General features: G+C 47.8%; 1 protein-coding gene across 1 annotated transcript in view; it reads left to right on the top strand.

Moving 5' to 3' along the window:
- LOC306918138 (sodium-dependent serotonin transporter-like) overlaps positions 1 to 16562 on the top strand; it is a gene marked incomplete at both ends in the record, with an annotated part of 52903 nt that overhangs the window by 26630 nt on the left and 9711 nt on the right. Inside the window, one exon of the mRNA XM_079531019.1 lies at positions 7275 to 7497. Coding sequence (XP_079387145.1) covers positions 7275 to 7497 — 223 coding nt within the window. The remainder of the gene's footprint in view (positions 1 to 7274; positions 7498 to 16562) is intronic.

Below are 16562 nucleotides of genomic sequence, written 5' to 3'. Positions count from 1 at the left end.
AAGTGTCTGGGACGTGTGGAGCGTTGTCCAGGGTGTTTTAGAGAAGGGAGAAGAGTCTGGGACCTGTGGAGCGTTGTCCAGGGTGTTTTAGAGAAGGGAGAAGAGTCTGGGACGTGTGGAGCGTTGTCCAGGGTCTTATAGGGAAAGGAGAAGAGTCTAGGACGTGTGGAGCGTTGTCCAGGGTGTTTTAGAGAAGGGATAAGAGTCTGGGACGTGTGGAGCGTTGTCCAGGGTGTTTTAGAGAAGGGAGAAGAGTCTGGGACGTGTGAGCGTTGTCCAGGGTGTTTTAGAGAAGGGAGAAGAGTCTGGGACGTGTGGAGCGTTGTCCAGGGTGTTATAGGGAAAAGAGAAGGGTCTGGGATGTGTGGAGCGTTGTCCAGGGTGTTTTAGAGAAGGGAGAAGTGTCTGGGACGTGTGGAGCGTTGTCCAGGGTGTTTTAGAGAAGGGAGACGAGTCTGGGACGTGTGGAGCGTTGTCCAGGGTGTTTTAGAGAAGGGAGAAGAGTCTGGGACGCGTGGAACGTTTTAGAGAAGGGAGAAGAGTCTGGGACGTGTGGAGCGTTGTCCGGGGTGTTTTAGAGAAGGGAGAAGAGTCTGGGACGTGTGGAGCGTTGTCCGGGGTGTTTTAGAGAAGGGAGAAGAGTCTGGGACGTGTGGAGCGTTGTCCAGGGTGTTTTAGAGAAGGGAGAAGAGTCTGGGACGTGTGGAGCGTTGTCCAGGGTGTTTTAGAGAAGGGAGAAGAGTCTGGGACGTGTGGAGCGCTGTCCGGGGTGTTTTAGAGAAGGGAGAAGAGTCTGGGACGCGTGGAGCGTTGTCCAGGGTGTTTTAGAGAAGGGAGAAGAGTCTGGGACGCGTGGAGCGTTGTCCAGGGAGTTTTAGAGAAGGGAGAAGAGTCTGGGATGCGTGGAGAGTTGTCCAGGGTGTTTTAAAGAAGGGAGAAGAGTCTGTCCCGGGTGTTTTAGAGAAGGGAGAAGAGTCTGGGACGTGTGGAGCGTTGTCCAGGGTGTTTTAGAGAAGGGAGAAGAGTCTGGGACGTGTGGAGCGTTGTCCAGGGTGTTTTGGAGAAGGGAGAAGAGTCTGGGAAGTGTGGAGCGTTGTCCCGGGTGTTTTAGAGAAGGGATAAGAGTCTGGGACGTGTGGAGCGTTGTCCGGGGTGTTTTAGAGGGAGAAGAGTCTGGGACGTGTGGAGCGTTGTCCGGGGTGTTTTAGAGAAGGGAGAAGAGTCTGGGACGTGTGGAGCGTTGTCCAGGGTGTTTTAGAGAAGGGATAAGAGTCTGGGACGTGTGGAGCGTTGTCCAGGGTGTTTTAGAGGGAGAAGAGTCTGGGACGTGTGGAGCGTTGTCCGGGGTGTTTTAGAGAAGGGAGAAGAGTCTGGGACGTGTGGAGCGTTGTCCAGGCTGTTTTAGAGAAGGGAGAAGAGTATGGGACGTGTGGAGCGTTGTCCAGGGTGTTTTAGAGAAGGGAGAAGAGTCTGGGACGTGTGGAGCGTTGTCCAGGCTGTTTTAGAGAAGGGAGAAGAGTCTGGGACGTGTGGAGCGTTGTCCAGGCTGTTTTAGAGAAGGGAGTCTTTATTGAATGAACTTCCAGCTTCCCTGCGTTGGCTGATCTGAGCGTGCGGGAGGGTTTGTAGGGTTCAACGCTCAATGCTTCAGAATGATTATTATTATGATGATCATGATATGAATGTCCAAAAAGGAGAGATGATGAGTGACAGCTGGCGTGACCTCCGTGATCTCTGAGTGCTTTCTTGTGAAGGGACGTCCTCCTGTGTGTGTGTGTGTGTGTGTGTGTGTGTGTGTGTGTGTGTGTGTGTGTGTGTGTGTGTGTGTGTGTGTGTGCGCGTCTCCTTGTTGACGTGGTGTGATGTTCTCTCTCTCTCTCTGTTATGTAAATCGTCACATTTCCACATCTCTCCAAATGTCAGCCTGCTCAGAAATGTGACGATGTGTAAATGTAAATATGTAAATAATGTTTGCGCTGAAATGAAATGTCAGCCACTTAAAACCGAAAGAACAACTTGAATCAGCCTTGAGAAAAATAATACAAATAAACAAAACACACCAACACAACAAACGCACGCACGCACGCACGCACGCACGCACGCACGCACGCACGCACGCACGCACGCATAGATATTACAAAAATAGACCCCTCATTGGCCGCTGCAGTTGGTTGGAGCGACCTCATTGGCCGCTGCAGTTGGGTGGAGCGACCTCATTGGCCACTGCAGTTGGGTGGAGCGACCTCATTGGCCGCTGCAGTTGGTTGGAGCGACCTCATTGGCCGCTGCAGTTGGTTGGAGCGACCTCATTGGCCGCTGCAGTTGGGTGGAGCGACCTCATTGGCCGCTGCAGTTGGTTGGAGCGACCTCATTGGCCGCTGCAGTTGGGTGGAGCGACCTCATTGGCCGCTGCAGTTGGGTGGAGCGATGTGTGTTGAAGATAAAGATAAAGATAAAGAAAACTTTATTGTCCATTAAATTTACATAAATGGAAATTTGTCTTTGGCACACCGGCAGTCAGTTACAACAATAAAACATTACAAAAAATACACAGGTGCATTAAGATACTATATAAAAATGCATTCACATTAACATAACAACAGTGATCATGAGCAGTGGCGATTAGACTATTTAAACATTTTCTTATTTAAAATGTCCACAGCAGTTGGCACAAACAAAGTTTTGTAACCCTTCTTTTTTGCTAATTTTGCCCTAAGCCTCCTGCCCGATGGCAACAAGTCAAATTCAGAGTGAAGAGGATGGGTAGAATCATTGTAAATCTGAATTGCTTTTTTGGTTATGGAGCGGTTATATGTCCTGAAGTTGCAATTGTTTATCTCCAATGATCTTACTTGCCTGGTTGACTACCTGGGTGAGCTTGTTTTTATCTCTAACTGAGAGATTCCCAAACCAGGACACGATATTAAAAGTGAGAACACTCTCAGTGAGTGATCTATAGACCATGGTCAGGGTGTGTTTACTGGCATTAAAACGTATCAGTTTCCTGAGAAGATAAAGCCGCTGCCTTGCCTTTTTGTAGATGTTATCTGCATTGGTCTGAAAGGTGAGTTTATTGTCTATGGTCGTTCCCAGATATTTAAAGTCACTGACCTGCTCCACTTCCTCCCCACTCATAGTAACAGGCCTAAAGATGGACCCTGAGCCCTCTGCTCTTGACCCCCCTCCCAAACACAGCTCCTTGGTCTTAGTGACATTAAGGTCAAGGAAGCTGCTGTCAAACCAGGTGGCAATACGGTCGATGTGCTGGGAGTAAGAGGGACTGGAAACGTCCTGCAGGCAGGCAACCAGGGCCATGTCGTCAGCGTACTTTATGAGAGAGAAGTCTTTGTTGTTATATTTCAACTCATTTGTGTATAGGGAAAATAACAGAGGGGATAAAACGCACCCCTGTGGCACGCCAGTGTTTAGGACAAGGCAGTCAGACAGAGTGTTATTAATACAGACTCGCTGGGGTCTCTCTCTCAGGAACTCCCTAATCCACAAAATGAGATTGCTACTGACGTTCAGGTCACACAGGCGTTTTAGGAGAAGATGGGGTTGGACCGTATTAAAAGCAGAGGAGAAGTCCATAAAAAGGACACGGACGTATGTTTTGGGTTTGTCTAAATGACTATGTATTTTGTCCAATAAAGTTAGAGTGGCATCCTCTACACCTCGACTGGCTCTATAAGCAAACTGCATGGGGTCCATGCACTTAGCTGTTTGCAGTGAGAGCTCCTTACTCACTACACGCTCCATGCATTTGCTTAATAGAGGAGTGAGGGCGATCGGTCTAAAATCATTTGGCACTTTTGCTCGTGCCGTTTTTGGCACAGGGACAATGGTTGCCGTTTTCCAGGCCTGGGGGACAAAGCTGATATTGAGAAACATTTGGAATAGTTTGGTAAACATGGGTCCCAATTGGATGGCACATTCTTTCAGGGCCCTTCCCTTGAGCCCATCTGGCCCGGTGGCTTTGTGAGGGTTAACCTGCTGGAAGACTGAAATTACCTCCTGTTCATTAATTGTCATAGGGACAGGTGTCAGCCCTGCACAAACAGACTTGCATTCGTCACTGAAGTCATGTGTGTCAAATCTAGAATAGAAAATATTCAGATCGTTTGACAGTTTAACAGGGTCGTCACATGGAGGGGTTGCTTTTTGTTCCCTACCCATCATTGCATTCAGTCCCCTCCAAGCATCCCTTGCATTGCCGTTCCTCAGTTTCTCTTCAACCTTGTCTTTATAGTCTGTTTTCCCTTTTTTAATCATGCGATTTATTTCCTTCTCTAGGTCTCTGACTTTAATCTGGTCTCCCTCCAGAAATGCTATTTTCTTTTGATTTAGAATATGTTTAATTTCTTTATTGACCCATGGTTTATTATTTGGGTAAATTCTGACCTCCTTTGTTTTAATAACATTGTCAACACAGAAATTGATATAACTGGTGACAGTATCAGTCAACACTTCAGGGTTATTACAGGAAACCTGGTCATCGAAAAATAAGTCCCATTCAGTGGCATCAAAACAGCCCCTCAACTCTTCAATTGAGTCCTCTGTCCAGGACTGAATGTGCTTGACAACAGGCTTCTCCCTCTTTAGTTTCTGACGGTACTTTGGCAGGAGGTGGATGATGTTATGATCAGACAGTCCTAGAGGTGGGCAGCATCTGGGTACATAGGCGCCCTCTACATTTCCAAAACACTGGTCTAGGATCTTATCCTTCCTTGTAGGACAGGTCACATATTGTTCCAGGTTTGGCAGGTGGGTGGACATAACGTACCGGTTGAAGTCACCCAATAAAAATATAGGATTGTCAACAGAGTTACGTTGCGCCTTATTGTAGCTGGCAGCTATGCGCTCAGCTGCTAGAGCAAAGTTTGGACCAGGCACATATACCAGAATGACTGTGATTTGCCCAAACTCCCGGGGCAAATAGTGTGGTCTAAAAGAAACAGTCATAATCTCGTAATGAGTACAGCAGTCAGTCTCACATACCGTGAAGTTGGTTGCCCATCTGGTGTCAACAAACATGCACAGTCCACCTCCGATGCATTTCCTCGTTCGCTCTGGGTCTCTGTCAAACCGCACGAGTGAGTATCCTTCCAAATTGACATTGTCCGTGTCCTCCTCCCCAATCCATGTCTCCGTGAAACAGAGCAGGTTGGCGTTCTTGAAATCCTTGTCATGCTTTACAAGCGTAGATAGTCGATCCATCTTATTCCGTAGGGAACGCACGTTGGATAGGGTGATTGTAGGCAACGGGAAACGGCAGCCTCTCCGTTTGAGTCGGTTACGCACCCCGCCTCTCGATCCACGTTTTTTCCTATTTGTTTTAAGATGGCCAGCTTGTTGCATGGGGCAGAGGATTTCAGGATAGCTCCGGAGAATTCTCGGTTGGGATGTTTGCATCTGTCGGAGACTCAGCAGGTATTCCCGGGTGTAAACAGGAGCCGTGGGCCACCCATTGTTTGGTGGTTTGCGTGGCGTTGCTCCGATCGCGTTTACAATGTCCAACATAATCACCAGAGCACAGATCACAGTTACACACTGGCCAAACATGTTCCCCAACATGTTCGCTAGGCACAGCGTTTGTTATAGTGACTAAATGTTAGTACAAAAAGTTAGTACAAAACAAACAAACAACAAACTGACAAGCCAGGTACCTAGGGTCAGCACTCACTGATGCGCCCCTAGTGTGCGTGAAGGAGAGGCGGAAGGATTTGCACTGGGAGAGGAAGTACGGAAGGCACATTATGTCACGCTGCCACTCAAGTGACTCCTGGCCAATCACAGCGCATCCTTTCCGGGACCTATCAGACCCGAACATGCGCTCTGTGACGCACACTCATCTGTGACGCTCCAGAGCCGGAAAGGGCCTCTAACGCAATGAGACCATTTACTATGTAACCATTTACTATGTAACCTATAGCAGGACTGTCTGTCTGTCTGTGTGTGTGTCACGCTGTGACACCACCCACCCTGTTGCGAAGGCTTTCACTTAGAGCTCCATATATGGGGATAACCTATAGTCCCATATATGGAGACAACGGTGATATCCAGCGCTGACATCAGATTAATGTAGAAACTCCAAAGATGGATATACACAGTGGTGACATCATCGTGACACTAGACTTGCTTCTAAACCTCAGATACCAAACAACGTACGCGGTATCTCCAACACGCCAACACATACCAACCCAGGTATCTGGCTTTACAACCCAGATACCAAACAACGTACGCGGTATCTCCAACACGCCAACACATACAACCACGGTATCTGGGTTGTAAAGCCAGGTATCTGGGTTGTAAAGCTTTACCTGGCTTTACAACCCAGATACCTGGCTTTACAACCCAGATACCTTGAATAGCTTCTATTACCTTTGGCACGAGGCTTCTAGATGAGACAGAATAACTGGATAATGGCTAATAACTGGCTAAGCTAATGGCTAATGCTAATGGCTAATGGCTGGCTAATAACTGGCTAATGGCTAATGGCTGGCTAATAACTGGCTAATGGCTAATGGCTAATGGCTAATGGCGGGCTAATAACTGGCTAATGGCTAATGGCTAATGGCTGGCTAATAACTGGCTAATGGCTAATGGCTAATGGCTGGCTAATAACTGGCTAATGGCTAATGGCTAATGTCTAAGCAACTCGTAGAGCATTGAAGTAGAGGTTTCCACATCCCGGTTAAGTTCGTATCGAACACCACTGTAGCGGGTCCTAACTAAATAACCAGCACTGGTACGAGCTATTTAACTCATCCATCGCCACTAGGGGGCGCCAAAAGGCCCAGACCGCCACCATATATCTTTTATTTTATTTTATATATTTTTATTTTTTTCAAAAAAAAAAGTCTAAAAAAACAAACCATTTTTTTTACCATGTTATAAAACAGGAAAAACACGTCCTTGGCGCTCCAGGACATCATGAAAAAGAAGTTAAATAAGTCCTTGGCGATGGATGAGTTTTAATACGCCCGCCACCAGAGGGCGTAGCTGTATCACACCCCAAAAAATACACACGCACACACACGCACACGCGCACACGCACACGTACACACACACACACAGTAGAAAACTTTAATGAAATGAAAAAAACCTAAACAAAAGAAAACTTAAAAAAAAGGAAACTTAAAGGAAACGTAATTAATTCTAATTGTTGTTATTGCAATTTACGATGACGTAAATTGTATACGTTGTACCCACGTTGTACCCACGTTGTACCCACGTCACAACTCTCTCTGTGTGTCTCTATGTCTCTCATCCAGGCATCGGGTTCGCCATCTGCGTCATCAGCCTCTACATAGCGTTCTACTACAACACCATCATGGCGTGGGCGCTGTACTACCTGCTGTCCTCGTTCTCCCCCACGCTGCCCTGGGCGTCCTGCGACAACGCCTGGAACACGCCCACCTGCCAACGCTACCTGCTGACGGACGCCAACGTCACCTGGAGCAACGACAGCACCTCCCCCGCCCAGGAGTTCTACACGTGAGTACCACGGTGCGGGGGGGGGGCACGGCACGGCACAAGAACCAAACTGCTTTCTGGTCTAGAGGGGCGGTTAGCCTGGCCCAGCCAGCGTGCTTTCTGGTCTAGAGGGGCGGGTAGCCTGGTCCAGCCAGCGTGCTTTCTGGTCTAGAGGGGCGGGTAGCCTGGCCCAGCCAGCGTGCTTTCTGGTCTAGAGGGGCGGGTAGCCTGGCCCAGCCAGCGTGCTTTCTGGTCTAGAGGGGCGGGTAGCCTGGCCCAGCCAGCGTGCTTTCTGGTCTAGAGGGGCGGGTAGCCTGGCCCAGCCAGCGTGCTTTCTGGTCTAGAGGGGCGGGTAGCCTGGCCCAGCCAGCGTGCTTTCTGGTCTAGAGGGGCGGGTAGCCTGGCCCAGCCAGCGTGCTTTCTGGTCTAGAGGGGCGGGTAGCCTGGCCCAGCCAGCGTGCTTTCTGGTCTAGAGGGGCGGGTAGCCTGGCCCAGCCAGCGTGCTTTCTGGTCTAGAGGGGCGGGTAGCCTGGCCCAGCCAGCGTGCTTTCTGGTCTAGAGGGGCGGGTAGCCTGGCCCAGCTCAGACCCTTAGCTCAGACCCTTAGCTCAGACCCTTAGCTCAGACCCTTAGCTCAGACCCTTAGCTCAGACCCCTTAGCTCAGACCCTTAGCTCAGACCCTTAGCTCAGACCCTTAGCTCAGACCCTTAGCTCAGACCCTTAGCTCAGACCCTTAGCTCAGACCCTTAGCTCAGACCCTTAGCTCAGACCCCTTAGCTCAGACCCTTAGCTCAGACCCTTAGCTCAGACCCTTAGCTCAGACCCTTAGCTCAGACCCTTAGCTACATGTGCTCATCGATACAAACTCACAAATGATTTAGGATCGTCGGGTGCGCGGCGGCTCACCATGGACAGCTCTCTAACCTTACGGCGCTTTGAAAACCGGGTTATAATGGAGGCTCAACGGAGCTGGATTTAAAGATCCCATAGCTGGTGGGGACGGAGGCTCCCCATAGTAACCGGAGCAATGCTAAAAGGTAAATAGACGGTCGCTGCTGTCATCTGATGGAGTAAACGGTTGTCTACGGACATACACGTAGATAGCACCAGTTAGCCTAGCTATACGTTTATAAACGTAGACAGCACCAGTATGGTACCGTTAGCCTAGCTACGTTTATAAACGTAGACAGCACCAGTATGGTACCGTTAGCCTAGCTACGTTTATAAATGTACATAGCACCAGTATGGTACCGTTAGCCTAGCTACGTTTATAAACGTAGACAGCACCAGTATGGTACCGTTAGCCTAGCTACGTTTATAAACGTACATAGCACCAGTATGGTACCGTTAGCCTAGCTAACGTAGACAGCACCAGTATGGTACCGTTAGCCTAGCTACGTTTATAAACGTACATAGCACCAGTATGGTACCGTTAGCCTAGCTACGTTTATAAACGTACATAGCACCAGTATGGTACCGTTAGCCTAGCTACGTTTATAAACGTAGATAGCACCAGTATGGTACCGTTAGCCTAGCTACGTTTATAAACGTAGACAGCAGCGAAAAAGTTAAAGCACAACTTTGTTTTGTTTCTACCAAGGTTGATGTTTTACGTTGTTATTAGACCCCAGGAAATGACAACCTAAAACATGAACCTTGGTTCGCACGCACGCACGCACGCACGCACGCACGCACGCACGCACGTGAGTCTTGTCTGCACAATGTCTCTTAGCTGTCCATCCATCCATCCATCCATCCCTCCCTCCCTTTCTCCCTCCCTCCCTCCCTCCCTCCATCCATCCACCATCCCTCCCTCCCTCCATCCATCCATCCCTCCCTCCCTCCCTCCCTCCCTCCCTCCCTCCCTCCCTCCCTCCATCCATCCACCATCCCTCCCTCCCTACATCCATCCACCCTCCCTCCCTCCCACCATCCATCCCTCCCTCCCTCCCTCCCTCCCTCCCTCCCTCCCTCCCTCCCTCCCTCCCTCCATACATCCATCCATCCATCCATCCCTCCCTCCCTCCCTCCCTCCCTCCCTCCATCCATCCACCCCTCCCTCCCTCCCTCCCTCCCTCCCTCCCTCCCTCCATCCATCCATCCCTCCCTCCCTCCCTCCCTCCCTCCCTCCCTCCCTCCCTCCCTCCCTCCATCCATCCATCCATCCATCCATCCATCCCTCCCTCCCTCCCTCCCTCCACCCCTCCCTCCCTCCCTCCCTCCCTCCATCCATCCATCCATCCATCCATCCATCCACCATCCCTCCCTCCCTCCTGATGTATATTTTGATAGCTTATGCATCTCAACATATGTCATAATCGTACACATAACACTTGCAGGTCTCATGCCTGAGTGGAAGGTTCATCCAGTATAGCAGGTCACTAAAAGTGGCCCAGGGACACTTTGGGTAGTCAGCTATCTTAAATAACAGCTGTGAGTTCTTCCTGTCATATATAGTAGACGCAGTGACTTTTACCACCCAAAGAATGTTTGCAACAGAAGGACCCCTGCTGTGGTGACTGATTGCTGACCCTGTGGGTCAACACACACACACACACACACACACACACACACACACACACACAGGAACAAGGCGACACCCACATGTTAAGAATGTATATAGACATGCAGGGGATCAGTAGAGTGAGTGAGATACAGAGAGAGACAGAGAGAGAGAGACAAGGGGGGCCCTGCATGAGATGCAGGCCTCAATACGATGGAACGATGATATCTGTAACCTGTCTGTAACTGATTGCTGACCAATAAACGGAAATAAGGATTATGTGCCTGCTTGGAACTCCATATTCATTTCAAAAGCAACTTAGTAAAATCTCCACAGAACCCTGAGGAAAAGACACATCACAAATGGCGCCAGACGTTGGAGGGTGGTTGGTGAGGAAAAGTCTGGGGATTTTCTACGCCACGCGAGACGGACCTGCGTATCTGTGGATTTTTTGTTGCTTTTAACGTGACTTTGGATGGAACCCAGGACTGAAGTTAGGATGATGGAATAGGTTTGTGATTCTTGTGTTAAGCGTACGTGTTAGGGCCATAGTGTACATCTGAACGCTGTGTTAGGCAGGTTGTTGGTTAGGTTAGTAATTAGGTTCTTGGAGTCTGCTTCTGTTAGGGAGTTGACAGAGTTTGAGAGTTAGATGGTAGTGTAGCTTGTATGGTATGATTGTGCATGTGTGTGCTAGAGCATGCTGGGGAAGCCTTTCTTTGTCTTTGCGACAGAGCGGGGGAGGGTTTTATGCTTTAGGCTTGGGTGTTATTATTTGGGTTGGCCTATAGTATTATTTTTTCTTTTAGGTATTTCTGAAGCATGTGGGACATGTTTCTGAGGGGGGAGTAATATAGATATTAAATTGGGGATTTAATTCAGGTTAAATTGGCTTTAATTTGGGGTTCAAGCTTAAATTAGAGTTTAGTATGAGAATACATTTCTCATTGTAAATTATCACATTTAGGATATTTCATTTATCCTTTGTAAAATTAGATAGGTTAATTTGGATTGTTAAGCCTAAAAGTTTTAGTCAAAATATATATATAGTCTGTATAAGTAAGTTGACCTTAGGGACAAAACTACAGCAACCGTTGCTTACATGTACCTGTAAATGAGGACAGTGAGTGACGTGGGTGTGAGATGATCAAGGGGGGTCTCTTCCCTAAGTCAGTGAGCTGCTAGTCTAAACAAAAATATATATAGAGGTATTTCTATGTTTATTTTTATGTGTAGTTTGTCTCTCATTTCTTTATGTTACATTTTCCTGTGTGGATGGTGTGAGAGAGAAAGTATTACATGTTTTTACATGAGTTTGTAGACTATCTACTCATTCTTTGGGGCTAGTATGCAAATGAGTATGCGTGTCTGTGTGAGGTGAGAGGAGACTGCAGTCAGAGTACAGAGTGTATCACCCAGAATTTATGACAGTGAGTGAGATTATCTACAATTTAGTAGTTATGGCTTCCACTCCAGTGCACATTGTGCAAAACAAATTCTCATCTAAGAATATTCCCAGAATTTCAGAAAAATGGCATCAGATTCAAGTAAAAATAGGTCGACAGCTGAGAACGAGTCATATTGACAGTGAGGAGATGAGCAGGAAATTGTCCGTACCATTGTCTCCTGTGTCAGTACTGCCCGATGAGAAGATTTCCGCTGATTGCAGCACAGACAACCAGTGCATTGACACTGAGGGTCACAGCAACAACTCAGCACAGACTGAGGTGGACAACAGGGACGTGAGAACATCTGAGCAGTCAAAACCTGGGCTACAAGCAGACTGTATTAAAGAGGAGCTGGGATCGGTCCGGCGCCTGAAAAGGGACTTGATCAGTGAATTGACTGTGTCGACGAGGGCACACAGACATTTTCTGCGTATGATTGAGACGCAGTTGAATGAACTTTCAGTGAGGGAGAAACAGTTGATCGGTGATCTCAGTGACAAGGCTGCACACAGCCACAGTTTACATGGAGGTGATGACATCTACAGAAGGACAGCAAGCCCCAATCCGGCCATGAGCGGCAGCAACCTGTCACAGGAGGAAGTGAGGGGGGACGCTGTCATGATGCTGAACTCTCTTGGCGATAGTCTCACTGTTCTTCATGGGCAGATTTCTGAGGCGGAGAAGAGTTTTCGGGAGAATATTGAGGATTCAGCCGCTACTACGTACCTGGCGGAGCGTTTGGCTGGATTGGCTGCTCAAGAAAAAGACTTGGTTCGATTGTACAATGACCATTCTGATGCGTTGAAAGAGCTGGAGAGCAAACACTGCCGTGACAGAGCTGCTGGACGCACGGAGAAACGTGTGTTACCGAGTCACGACAGGCAGAGTGGGAGTAAGAGGAAGTACGTCAACAAAAGTGATGAGGATTTTGAACAGGACAGCAGTGATTGTGAGAGCCATTCCGGCACTCGCACACGTTCAAGCCGGAGACGTGTGAAAGACTCCAGGGGGGCCTTGAACAAATGCCCATGCAGATCAAAGAGGCCCACACCTGACATTGATGATAACTGCCCCAGGATGCTCCCGATGCTGGGGAAGGGCAGACATATGGAATACAAGCCATGGGCGTCCGTCGACATGACTGACATTGTGCGTCAACTTCCCCTTTTGCGGGATGGTGCGCACCGCTGGATATCGAAGTTTGAGGACCTTTTGACTGGGACAGAGCTAACTGTGGGTGACTTAAAACAACTTCTGGCAAATCTGATTGACATAGACGGCCTAGATGACATTCTTATCCGTGCGGGACTTCGACTGTACGCAGGCACGACGGCTGGAGACGCAGACCTTTTCTTGAGTCACAGAGGAGCACTATGGCGTGCGCTGAGAGTCTTGTACCCCACTGTCGTACATCCGGATACGATTACGATATCTCCGCTGGGGGTCTCCGAACCGCCACGTAAATATGTCGCCCGCGTATGCCAGGAATGGATGGATGCCACAGGAAAGGACCCTGAGCGTAATGATTTTGAATGGTCTATGGTCCACTCAAAAATTGAACAAGGTCTTCCTGAGAAAGTCAGGGCCAATCTGCAGACAGTGGTTGGCCTGGCGAAATTGCCCCTTGCTCTGTACGCGGATCACATTGTACACTGCGTTGGACTTGCTCGCAAGGAGGCAGATGAGCAGGAACAAAGTCACACAGAAATGGTTCGACTGCTGACCAAGACCCAGTTGGAGGGCGCACAACAGATCATACAAGCGGCTGTCGTGACAGCTGGGGTTGAGCCCCAGGCGGCTCCTGACCCACCCAGTGCACCCAGGGTTGACAAGACTCAGCCCGAACAGTTTCGTCCACATAATCCCAAGCCGAGTGGACCACGTTATTACACAGGCTGTTATAGGTGTGGCGATGTGACGCACTTGCAGCGTTTTTGCACGGCTGTTTTGCCGAACCGTCCGCTGCCACAACAGTGGGAACCTCCACAACCACTTCTGCCATGGAGAGTACGAGAGACTCCTGGTTTCGTGGGGCCACAACAGAGGCCGCAGTGGGAGAACCCGGCACAGCAGAGATGGCAACAATGGGGATGTCAGCCACCTGTGCGACCCTATCAGGGGGCAGTACAGCCACAGACACGTCACAGCCCGGAAAGCTGGAGGATGAGAGGTGTTTGCCATAAATGTGGGATATATGGTCATTTTTCTGGACAATGTGATCAGAAACCACAATGGGAAACTTTGAGGGAAGTCAAGTTGACCGGACCTCATGGATGAGAAGGACAGCTAAAGGAGAAGTGCCATGCTCTTCTTTTGACAGTTGACTTGACACGCCCCTCTCTATTGAAATGTGTGTGTGAAAGGGGACACCGCCTGATTGAGTGCATGAGTGAGACGAGGGGGGTCCCTCTCCCCTCTCTGTTCGACTGTGTGAAGTGAGTGAGATAGGTGAGTTATGTTTGAAGGGTTGGAAAATAATACTACTACACTGTGGTAGTATTTTGAATCAACTCTGTATGAGAGTGTAGGCTACAGGCAAGGGAACTTCTCATTGAAAATGGCATAGCAATGGTAGACTTGTCTACGGTTGATCTTTTTTATTTTGGTGGTGGATTTATGGCTTGGTACACCTGTCACAGGTGTCAGAAGAAACGTACAGTATGTTTGCCAGGCCATATGAAGCTTGAGTTTGGGGTAGACACCAGCCAGGGGTTTCAATGAGAAGGTCACACAAGCCTGGGAGTGTTTGTGGTGTGAATGAGATCACGAGAATTGATTGAGAATAATGTATGTGTGAGTGAATGAATGATTGAATGTACTTCATACTGGACTTACTTCAAAAAGGTTCTAGCTATGTCCGGTGAAATATTGCTAGTAGGAGCCATTCTAAAAGTGATAGTTAAATGAGTAAATACATACAGAGCTACGTGTGAGGAATTGCAATGACAATTTTAGCATGCCCTGACGGAATGTGCTTTAGGGGAAAGAGGGGGGAGAGAGCAATTTCCTTCTCACCCTAAAATAAATACCTTGTTTAGTTTCAGATAACAGGGAGAGGGCTTTAGGGACCTCCTGTGGACCTCCTGTCCTGTCCTGTCTTTACCTCCTACCTCTGTTTGACCCGCTGTGAGCTGTTTATTGGGGGTGCTATTTAGAGAAAAAGATGGGAAGAAAGTCTGCTTTTGGAGTCTGATGTCAACAAGTAGATCGCAATTAAGGACTACATTTGTAAGGGTGTATTATGGTGTGAATTTTAAATATTGGTTTTAGTCAAAAGTGTCTGTTTGTGTGTAGGCTAATGGAGGCGACGGCTGACAGCCTTACTACATAACGGTGATCACAGGAATTCGCCACCCTGTGTTCTGAGCACAAGACTTGCTGGTAGCATACTGAGGGGGATTTGACCCATATCTCCAGGAGTGGAAGTTTTAACCGGGGGATCTAGACCCACGGTTGAACCTTTCAGGGTTAAAGAAAGCAAGCCCCCCAGCTCAAAACACCTGTCCATCAATACGTTTGGTGACTGTCTTGACATCAGTGAATTTAGTTAGTTCAGTGACACTATTTAGGGCCCTCATTTAATAGTCTCATTGTAATCTCTCAACACCATGGTTATTACATTCCTTTGCCATGCCAGAACTAGGGAGATTAGCAAAAAGAGTGAGATTAATGCCAGAGAGGTCATCTTAGTGACCAGTAGCTTGTAGTGTCATCAATATCCTAAGAAATGATTGGGGATATTTGTAGTGGGAGCCTGTATCCTTTTAATAGGTGTAAAGGAGAGGGACATCATGGATCATGGATTCCTGAAGGTGTCGAAAGTGACATCTGACTGCACCAAAAGACACCTGAATCAGCTTCTACCGTCGGAAATCAATAGCAGGTGACTTTCACAGACCTGTGTTCGCTACAGGAGGTGTCGGATTGAACGCTATTCTGCGGCTACGGCCCACGCCAACTGGTTCTCCACCGTGATGGAGGAGAGGAGCGTGCTCCTTCTGCTCTGGAAAGAGGAGGAGCGTTCCAAGAGGAGGAGAGGTCCAAGGGAGACCGTTCCAAAGTTCATGTTACAATGGAGGAAAGGAGCGTTTCAATGCTTTTGCTGTCATAATTGATATGGCTAAGCAATAAGCTGTTCACTAGAAGCCTTGTGATTGCTCAAAGGAGATTCTACTGCCAACTGCAGTTCAGCTGTGGTTCATTGGTGCTGGAGCATATGGTGACAAAACTGTCTGCTTCGAACCTACAGATCAGAGAGCTGTGCTAGCTCTGAGAATCAAGAAGGATGTTCCAAGCGTTTTTATTCTATAGGCGAAAAAATAATTGTGGGAACCGTTTCCTACTGCGCGTTGAACGTCTGAACGATTTGCGTCATGAAGGGAAAAAATCGCGGTTCATCTGAATTGTGATTAATGTTGGAAAATATTGTATTCTGTGCTGACAGGTCAAAGTAGATATAACAAGGTACTGAAATAGTACTGTTTTAGGGATGTTTGTTTTTATGATTAACTATTTTGTCATGCTATGAGTGTTAACGTTTCATTTACAGGTATTTGTATTCAATCAATATAGGAATTTGATTTAGTCTAAACAGGATGTAATCAATATAGGAATTTGATTTAGTCTAAATAGGATTTCAGTTAAATACGGAGTTTAATTTCTGTTACAACAGAACAAGCCCCATGCTTGTTCGGTTCTAATTTGGTACAATATAGGTAGTTAAAAGAATGCTCCTGTGTCCAGGGGGGTCTATAATAGTTAATGGTAATAATATGAGTTCATTTTAGATAACTTCCTTAAGTATCACAGTTCAAATCCAATCCAAAAATGAGAATTATATTCTAGTTAGTAATACAAATGTTGTTTGATTGTTAGTTAAAATAGGCCTACATTAGGATAATGAGTTAACGTCAGAAGATGTGAGTGAGTTGGTATTGGAACCTGTATACACATGCACTAAATTGACCCGTCTGCCTGGGGTGGCAGGTGTTCACAGGGGTCGCCTGAGTGTGCTTGTTTATATGGGTGGAACAGACCAAAGTACTGAACATTACCAAGTACTAAAACGGGATGAAGTAACCCGTAGGCTTTAGGTTATCGAGTAATATATTGCAGACAATGTTGAACTGATGGA

The sequence above is a fragment of the Electrona antarctica genome (assembly GCF_951216825.1).
Source record: "Electrona antarctica genome assembly, contig: scaffold_633, whole genome shotgun sequence".
Lineage (NCBI taxonomy): Eukaryota > Metazoa > Chordata > Actinopteri > Myctophiformes > Myctophidae > Electrona > Electrona antarctica.
The sequence above is the reverse complement of the archived record's forward strand: the minus strand, read 5'-3'. Positions and strand labels throughout refer to the sequence as shown.